Raw genomic sequence first — 10000 nt, 5'->3', positions numbered from 1 at the left:
CTGATCATCTGTCAGTGTGTCTCCATCCAGAGTCCAGCTGTACTGAGGACTGTCTCCAACAGAGGAGCAGGACATCCTCTTCTCTCCCTGGGACAGACACTCAGACGTCAGCCGGACAGTCGAGACAGGAACTGAAACACAAGAACTTTGATTAGAACAGAAAATGATCAGCTCTCTACACAGCAGAACATGAATCCTGTGTTATATGAGAGTTAGAACATGACAGGAAGATTTAATCAAAGCTCTCAGTCAAACGTACCTTGGATGTTCAACTGTTGAGTCCGAACTGCTGTTATCTCTCCATTGTCATTAAATATATCAAGTTTATATTCACCACCATCAGTTCTCCTCAGGCTGTTCATCCTCAATGTTCCATTATGGGAAATAAACCTTGACCTGGTTGATAACTTATTAATCACAGGCCCATTACCAATCCGATTCAGAATTGTTACATTTGACTTCCTCCATTTGAATGTCAGTATCTCTGGGACTTTGTCCATCAACTGGAGGACCAGAGTTCCTCCCAGAGCTCCATAACACTGAGTTTTATCCTGCCGGCCATCACAGGAGGTTTCTACACCTGCACAACACACAAATGACCAAATCACAGCAATAAATAAACACCTAGCTGAGACCATCAACATCACGTGTTTTAAACGTGTCCACAGATTTTGGGATTAAACTATAATGAGTTCAACAAGAGAGGCTCAACAAAGCATCATAAATGTGCTACAAACTTTAATTAGAAATCAAACCCATGGATCACATAATCAAATGTTTGTTTTAGTCTGACCATCAAATTATAACTTAAGATATTTGTTTTATTCAAGGTTTCTTTCGATGGCTCCTGTTGAGTAGCACATCTATTTATTTAAATGGTTCCTATGAGTAAAATATTCTCTAAACTTCCCTCTGCCTGCTGACATCTGATCAGACTGGTCGTCTGTTTAACGGCTCACCCAGAGAGACTCTGACCAACATCAGCAATAGTCCCATCACAGCCTTCATGCCTCTGCAGTGTTTGGTCTCAGTTGATCCACTCAGCAGGTCCCCTGAAAACGACCGGAAATGCAGCATGAACAACCGAGCGTGAGCGTCCTGTAACCTCTTCTGATGATGTGACCAGACTGAGAAATTTGACTGACTTCTGCTTTTATCTCTTCTTGAATTCGTGCTATAGATAAGGAAGTGATGTCCTATTCACTCCCTCTTTAGTCAGAACCAAAAAGGACAACAGTCTTCTGATGGACTCAGGAGAGAAGAAGAAAGGATTTCTTCTTCAGGTTGAAACAGGATTTGAGACAAACATCTGAGACCAGAGTTGTTTCACATTATTGTTCTTGGTACCAGAGCTCAGCTAAAATATGGACCAAGAGGTCTCTTCTGTACCTCAAATCAGGCTCAGATCTGCTGCTCAGGGATTACGAGCCAGGACTGCGTTTGCTTGGCACCAGTAAGCTAACATGACTATTAATATCAGGATTATTGTTATTAATCATTGAATAAATAATTTTCTAAGTACGATAAAGTCATTTAAATACATCTTATTTCTGAATAAAGGCACCAACGTCAGCAGAAATTTACAGCATGTGATCAGTGAGGGGTGAACAGAAGAGGCAAACCCCAAAATCAACAAGGAATTGTCAAGAACATTTGTGTGAACAAATGAACAGACACACACAAATGTTCCAAACAGAACTGCACCTGTGTGTGTCCAGATCTACACATTAAAAGATGTAATGTGCGAATATATTAAAAACTATCCTAGACATAAGTACACACAGTGAGTGAGGACATGTCACCAGATATCTAGAAGTACAGTGGCAGCAGGAAAAATTTCGTTTTCAGTCACCAAATCTGAATCAGGATTGCAGCAGTTTATACTCTGGAGAGAAAAAGTCAGCCAAGATGGCCTGGTTGTTTGTCGTGTCATTGCAACTGTTTAAGAGAGTCATTTTCCATTTATGAATGTATTTGTTTGTTTATTTAGTCTTGACCATATATATATGTTTATTATAATTGACCCCCATTTAATCTCCTTCAGCAGAGGGTCCAGATTAGCAATGTCAGAACAGATCTCCTCCCACTTATGTGACCTTGAAAATGGAGCAGGCAGGGGGCGGGGAGAAGACAGACAGAAGTCAGTTTCCAGAGTTTCATTTCTTCAAAAAACCAACACAAAACCTCCGACCCCATGAGACAGTTTTGTTTGGATGATAGAGACACCATTAGAATCGTTCATTGTGTAACAGCCTCCTAAAAGATGATGGAATTAAACACCGATAGTGGTCTGAGCTCAACATTGGGAACACACTGCAAATATGTGTACAATTATATATGTTAAAGCACTGAAAAGTGAGTTTTGCGTAACACATCTCCTTCAATAATTAAAGAAATATGAGCCTGGCCCGTTCCAGCTATCCTCCTTTTAAAGTGGAATTTTTCTTGCCACTGTTTCTTGCTCATGGGTCAGGCTCTGGGTGTCTCAGGCAGCTCGAGAAACCCTCGACTGAAACAGACACTACAACTTCAGTTGAACTGAACTGGATCTCAGCAGGTGTAAACAATTTTCTCCTCCAATGTCTTTTTCCTTTTTTGGCTTCGATTCTCAGCACCTTAGAGATGACTCAAGCGAATTAACTGTAGCTGACAGTTCAACATGAAGGGAAAATGTGGTAAGTTCCTTTATATTAGAATTGCATTTTTTTCCTAAAAATAAATGGCAAAATGAGAGCAGACATGCCTTTTTAAGACTATTTTTTGGTATTTTTCAAAACGAGAATGGAAGCTTTTACAGGTGACAAAAAATGACTGAAAAATCTGAAAAACTTAAAAAGTATGTTAGAAAATGAGATAAGTGTATGAACTTAGTACATTTGAACATATCAAATTTCATTTTTCATGTAATTTGTAATTTCCTGTCCTCACCTGAAGCCAAGACTTTAATACAAAAGCGTTATTAGCTGCAACCACCCACTGTGTTAAACAGTGGTGTGTGAGAAGGTTTGGGCACCCCCTCTGAGGTTGTGTAATAATGGACTCTGACTTCACACAAAATTATGTTGGTGGCATGTCCTTCATTTGCCCATAAGAGCAAAGTGTTAGCTTGATTTCCAAACACAGATTTGAAGTATTCATAGCATGCAATTGTATGAAATTAAATCAAATGTAAAAAAAAATAGGCTGTGCAAAAATGTGGGAACCCTTGTCATTTTGATGGCCTGTAACTAATCATCACAAGATAATTGGACACACAAAGTTGGTTTGGTGAGCTTGAACTTGACAGGTGCATCTAATAATGACAAAAGGTTATCCAGCATCATGGCTTAGGTAGTGGTGGACAAGTGAAGCCTCATGAAGCACTGAGGCTTTCCTAACAATTGTGTCGAAAAAGATTCAAAGCCTCAAGACTTCAGTGATGGTGACATCTGGAGCCATAGCAACCACTAAAGAACACGACTGAAGCACTGGCTTCATTTCAATCCCATGACACCATCAAAGTTCATTGTGTGGTCACCCAGTTGTTTTGTTCATTCATACCAAATAATGATTATATTGTCATTACAATAAAATATGCAGATACTCTCCCCTTACTCTAAAACACATTCAAGATTAACCCAAAGAATAAATGCAAATTATATTAAGGGTTCAGTGTTTGTTGAGCACGTTGAGATTCATTTAAAAACTGTACTAAAAGTCCCCAACAGGATTAGAGATCCTTCCTACTTTGCAAGTGATCATGCTCAATTCAGAAACATTGTTTTTGTTTGTGTGAAGTGTTTTTAAGGAAAACCTTTAAAGATAATGGTTTGTCATTTTTGATTTGGAGTGATTATTCACAGAAGCAGAAAAGTTATTCGTCCTCACAGGTTTTTATTGAGAAATATCATTTTCTCTACTGTTGCAGGCTTCAGTCTGCTCCTCTTCTGGCGACCAACTCCCCAGCTTTGGAAAACATCCTTTCACAGGGAACAGATGATGCTGGGATGCACAGATACTTGCATGCAAGTTTCCACAGCGTCTGATATAAAGTCTTTCGTGCCACCCAGTACTTCAAGGGATCCTCGGCTCTTGTCAGAATTTGCTCTTTCAAGTATCTATGACAGAAAGTAAGACAATGAATGACTGATGTTTCAACAGTAATCAACATGCATACCTCTGGATCTCCACTGCAGTGCTGGCAGATGCGCTGCTGGTGCAGTGCTGAGACTCTACATAGTTGTCCAATAAAGCCCACAAGTTGTGATTTTGTTCACTAGCACTGGCAGATGTTGCAGTCTCCAGTGGCACATCTTCTGCCGACGCATCAATAAGACTGGCACACTCTCGTGTCAGCCTTTCCACAGCAGCCTGAGCATTGCTTCGATTCGTAAAGCCAGCCTGTTTAAATCGTGGATCCAAGATGGTTGCCAGAGACAGGGAGTTCACCTTTTCCATGTCACTGAATTTTTCACTTAAATTATTTTTCAAATAGTTGGCAAGCGTGGCACCAATACAAGGAGCCATTTGGGCACACTCGGCAGAAATGACATGTCTCAGCATTTTGGCTAAAGGAATTTCCTTTGACCCCTTTCCTCAGAAAGTGCAACAGTTGCCTGATAGAATGGCCTTAAAACTGTCAGGTAATGGTTGATTGCTGCGTAGCCATCAGCAGTGAAAGGCACCAAGTCAGTGCTAAGTGATGCCAGGGCTGCCCCTAAAGGTTCTCTCTGCTCATAAAGCCTATGGAGCATGGCATAAGTGCTGTTCCATCTGGTTTCAACCTCTTGAACAAGCTTTTTTGGGGCATGCCCATATTAGCCTGAATAGAACACAACTTTTCTTTTGCTTTGGAACTGGACTTGAAGTGTGCCACCATTCTGCGGGCCCTACTGCGCATGTTCTCCAGCTCAGACGTCTGACAGTGTGATTTTTTGACAACGAGATTTAGCATGTGGGCAAAGCAATAAATATGTCTAACATTTAAAAGAGTTACACTTGCCACAATATTGTGAGCCCCATCAGTAACCATCCCACAGACTTTTTCCAGTGATTCCCCACTCTGTCATCAAATTTGCAATTGCACCTGAAATACTAGCTGCAGTGTGGGCCAAAGGAAAATACTGCACACCTAAAAGCACAGTAGCCAGATCTAGGCTGTCTGACACATAATGGCAAGTGACACCAAGGTACGCATCCATGTTGACTGATGTCCACATGTCAGCAGTCAAACCAACAGCTGAAGTCTGCTTAATTTCTGCCAAGGCCTTCTCTTTGGCTACAGCGTACCTTGCTTCCACCTTTGCAGCTTGGAGTGGCGTATGATGGGTCCAGGATTTTAATGAAATTTTGGAACCCTTCATCCTCAACGATAGAAAAAGGCTGACCATCTTTAACGATCATGTCCACCAAGGCCTCATCCAGCTTTTGTTTTCTGGACACTGTGGGAGAATGGTTGCTATATGAATATGATACACAACATCTCCAATAAAGAGACACACACATACATATATATTGTGGCGAGCTCAGGTTCTGGGTTGCGGAAGAACTCAGATGCAGATTTCAGTCAGCTTATTCTGCTGTTCAAATGCAGAAAGAGCCACTTTAATTAACACTCAACAGAAAACACACGAACAAAAGGAAGTCTTCAATGACACACATAATCTCGCTTATGGTGTCCAGGCGCAAACAATAATTAAAACAGTAATTAAACACATTAACGACCAGAACTCAATAAATAGAACATTAACATTGAAAGTTACAAAGGATAACATTTACAACAAATAAAAAACAGGGTTAACACAAACCTGAACCCACAGAACACACTACTACAAAGCATGCTGGGAATTTCCCACTCTGACCCTCCCCAACACGCTACAATATATATATATACACACAGTATATACACGTATATATTTAGCTTACTGTCAGGATTTCCTGTGTTGGCAGGGTCATGATTGTTGTCATGCCGAGCACGCAAGTGTCTCAGCATAGATGATGTGTTGTTGTTGAAAGACAACTCTTGTGTGCATTGCAAGCACCGCACCTACAAGCAATTGTAATTTTGAGACCCATTTAAAAATTAAAAATACAATTCAATTATGGGAACATAAAATGAATGCTATGAACTACGTTATACCTTATTTGGTTCTATGAGATCAAAATGATCCCAAACTCTAGAACGTCGCTTATTCGTGGTACTCGCCATGAAACATTCTAAAATACGCTAACTCTCACTCTCCAAATCGCTATCTCCTCACAACCCAACGATTTTGAAGCATAATAATGCATCTCAAACTGCAAACTCCATGAGCCAATGACACACACTGAAAGACTGAGCCAATGAAAGGCTTCAAAACATTTTGAAACAATGAAGCGCGAAACAGCGTGACACTGGTGTTTTGATACAAGTTCAGACACAATGTTTCGAATCACTCCGCTTCAGGAAGAGTGACACAAGCTCCGAAGCCTCGGTATCATTTGCCCATCACTACTGATACCGACCCTGCCTGTCTTTGTTCTGCCTGCCTCGCCTGTTCCCCTCAAAACCTCCCTGCTTTCTGTCTCTGACCACGCACTCTGCCTCCGTGTCTCCAGTTATAGTCTGCTTCCCTGGCTTCAACGTGTCTGCCGCTCGCCCTTCATCGGTACCTCTGCCTTGCTGCCCAGCTGTGGACCCCTCCCCTCAGACGTTCCACCAAGAGTAAGCCCATTCCCTTCCCCTAATCCTAAACCAGAGACTCCTTTTGGGCCACTGGTCTGAAGAGGAGACTGTTTCCTGAAATCGCGGATCACATCCGAGTTTGCTGTTATCAAATAAAGACTTTTCCAATTGATCCTGAGCTCATGTGTACTGCTATTGGGTCCATATCCAACCCGTCAAAAAGACACCTAAATACACAAACTAAGTGAGGACATATCACCTGTTGATGTTGAAGTACAGATGTTGAGCAGTACCGTAGTAACGGGTACAAATTCATTTTCAGTCATCAACAGAGCAGATCTGGTTCAGTCTATACTGTGGAGGGCAAAAGGCAGCCTGGGCCTTTGTGTGGCTCTGGCCCTATTCAACAGTGAGGTTTTCTAGGTTAATCTAAAAACAGAAATATAATTTTAAAAAGTCATTTCTCATGTTTCCCTAAAAAGAAAATATGAGCCTGGTCATTTTCAAGGTTTCTTCCCGTTAAAGTGTTTATTTCTGCCACTGTCGCTCGCTTGGGAGTTCACACATCGAGAGACACCCTTGAATGAAAATTACACTTTTGAAAGACATTAAATAAAGCTGAACTGAACTGGTCTGACATTGTAAGTGAAGCTTCAGAAACCTGTTAGCTTCATAATTGCACAGCAATTCATTCTGATCTCAAACATTAATTATTATATTATTTTTCGAAACATGAGAAAAAAAACTATGATCCAGTTATTTTGTTTTTACAGGTAAGAAAATAAAGGTTTATTGCAGGTCATAAAAATAAAGTTTAACCGTGAGCATCCACTCCTTCATCCAGGCAGTGTTCTGCTAAACCACCACCCTCACAAAATTGCAAATAAAGTGATTTCATGTGACTTCAGGAGCATTTCCATGCATTTCAAGGTCTTTCTTGTGAACAACCTTCACTATAAACTCTCTCAGGGAAATGTGGAAGATGTTTATGTTATTTGCAGACAGTTAAAAGTGAGTATTTCTCATTTCAGCCATTATAACTGAGTTGTCTCCATGGTCCCTCCTGTGATGATGGCAGAACCTTCAGCTGTCCCACGGATCTTCTTCTTCTTCCATGAAAAATAGATGAAAATCCCACTGAAGATAAAAATCATCACCAATGCGCGGAAGAAAAGTGTGAGGAGAACATTATCTGGATAAACATGGAGACAGGAAAGAAATCTCAGTAAAATGAACTCATACAGGTGAGTCACAACTGACACAGTAACAGCTGTGATCATAAGAGCTGTGATCATCATAACAGGATTGAGCATCATAAATTAATTTATTAACTAATTAATAATAAATACATGAATAAACTGAGATTGTAGATTTTTGTTTCATTCGTAGGTACATATAAAAACTATAGTAACATAGTTTGGGATATAAAAATTATGCAAAATGTAAACATTCTTCAAAACCATCTGACGAAATGGAAAAATATGAACAACATCAAGCATTTGTTGTCCTTACCTAGAGCTGAGACTTTTATACAAACCGGTTTGTGAGCTGCAAACACCCACTGTCTTATATGGGTCCCATTTGATAATTGACACTCAATGAAAATGTAGCCTAAAGGGAAGAAACGGTTCAACCACTGACACAAAAGCATCAATGTCACATTAATGAAGATGTTTCCATCATGTTGTCACTCACCACAGGTTGAAATCACCTCTGTTACTGAGGCTTCACTGACGTGATTCCTGACTAAACACACCAGCCGTCCTGACACTGTTTGTTTCAGAATGATCTCATTAGTCTCATTATTCCCAGAGAGGAGCTGATCATCTGTCAGTGTGTCTCCATCCAGAGTCCAGCTGTACTGAGGACTGTCTCCAACAGAGGAGCAGGACATCCTCTTCTCTCCCTGGGACAGACACTCAGACATCAGCCGGACAGTCGACACAGGAGCTGAAACACATGAACTTTGATTAGAACAGAAAATGATCAGCTCTCTACACAGCAGAACATGAATCCTGTGTTATATGAGAGTTAGAGTATGACAGGAAGATTTAATCAAAGCTCTCGGTCAAACGTACCTTGGATGTTCAACTGTTGAGTCCGCACTGCTGTTCTTTCTGAATTCTCATTAAATATATCAAGTTTATATTCACCACCATCAGTTCTCCTCAGGCTGCTCATCCTCAATGTTCCATTATGGGAAATAAACTTTGACCTGGTTGATAACTTATTTGTCACAGGCCCATTACCAATCCGATTCAGAATTATTACATTTGAGTTCCTCCATTTGAATGTCAGTATCTCTGGGACTTTGTCCATCAACTGGAGCACCAGAGTTCTTTCCAGACCTCCATAACACTGAGTTTTATTCTGACGGCCATTACAGAAGGTTTCTACAACTGGAAGACACACAAAAATTTGAAAATCCTGCTCATTGTCAATTATTAATATTTCTAAGAACACAAGACAACAGAAATAATCCATCAACTATGATCCTAATGTGACTTTATAAAATAACATCTACTATATGCACAGAGTCATTATTATTTAGTTTTGTAAAATATATTCATTCAATCATGATTCACAACTGAATTAACTTCTTGACACCAGCTGTCTTGTGGTGGTGGTCGTTCAGTCTGTCGGGGACTGATTGGGCTGAGAAGTGGAGGGTTCTCGGTTCAAGATGCAGACTAAAAATGGAAGGCCTTCTTGTCGTAGACAGAGGTGTCACAACACATTCGGAGAACCGCCCAAGCACCCTTGTGCAAGGTACCAAAACCCCCAAATGCTGACATTGGGCCGTGTGATGTGCTGGCAACTCATTTAGGAGTGTATCCTGTATTCACCCACATGTAGCTGGCATAGGCTCCAGCACCCTCCCCGTGACCCGGAAAGGGAAAAAAGCAGTCAAGCAAGAGAAGAGAAACACTAGTTGTCACATTATTGAAGATGTTTCCATCATGTTGTCACTCACCACAGGTTGAAATCATCTCTGTTACTGAGGCTTCACTGACGTGATTCCTGACTAAACACACCAGCCGTCCTGACACTGTTTGTTTCAGAATGATCTCATTAGTCTCATTATTCCCAGAGAGGAGCTGATCATCTGTCAGTGTGTCTCCATCCAGAGTCCAGCTGTACTGAGGACTGTCTCCAACAGAGGAGCAGGACATCCTCTTCTCTCCCTGGGACAGACACTCAGACATCAGCCGGACAGTCGACACAGGAGCTGAAAGAGACACACATGAACTTTGATTAGAACAGAAAATGATCAGCTCTCTACACAGCAGAACATGAATCCTGTGTTATATGAGAGTTAGAATATGACAGGAAGATTTAATCAAAGCTCTCGGTCAA

The 10000-nt window shown here is 40.9% G+C and overlaps 1 protein-coding gene and 1 long non-coding RNA gene across 2 annotated transcripts in view; one reads left to right on the top strand and one right to left on the bottom strand.

Annotated features, from left to right (window-relative positions):
* Positions 1 to 9872, bottom strand: part of LOC130520941 (uncharacterized) — a gene marked incomplete at its 5' end in the record, with an annotated part of 12045 nt that extends 2173 nt beyond the window's left edge. Inside the window, 5 exons of the mRNA XM_057024627.1 lie at positions 1 to 131; positions 260 to 580; positions 8339 to 8593; positions 8722 to 9042; positions 9618 to 9872. The exon at positions 1 to 131 is cut by the window's left edge and continues 124 nt beyond it. Coding sequence (XP_056880607.1) covers positions 1 to 131; positions 260 to 580; positions 8339 to 8593; positions 8722 to 9042; positions 9618 to 9872 — 1283 coding nt within the window. The remainder of the gene's footprint in view (positions 132 to 259; positions 581 to 8338; positions 8594 to 8721; positions 9043 to 9617) is intronic.
* On the top strand, positions 1217 to 4971 carry LOC130520940 (uncharacterized). Its single transcript, XR_008949119.1, has 3 exons — positions 1217 to 1453; positions 2613 to 2675; positions 3908 to 4971. It is a non-coding gene; the product is annotated as an uncharacterized LOC130520940 (long non-coding RNA).
* Positions 9873 to 10000: the final 128 nt, after the last annotated feature.

This window comes from Takifugu flavidus, unplaced genomic scaffold (genome assembly GCF_003711565.1).
Source record: "Takifugu flavidus isolate HTHZ2018 unplaced genomic scaffold, ASM371156v2 ctg602, whole genome shotgun sequence".
Lineage (NCBI taxonomy): Eukaryota > Metazoa > Chordata > Actinopteri > Tetraodontiformes > Tetraodontidae > Takifugu > Takifugu flavidus.
Note: the sequence above shows the minus strand (reverse complement) of the source record. Positions and strands in the feature narration are given on the sequence as shown.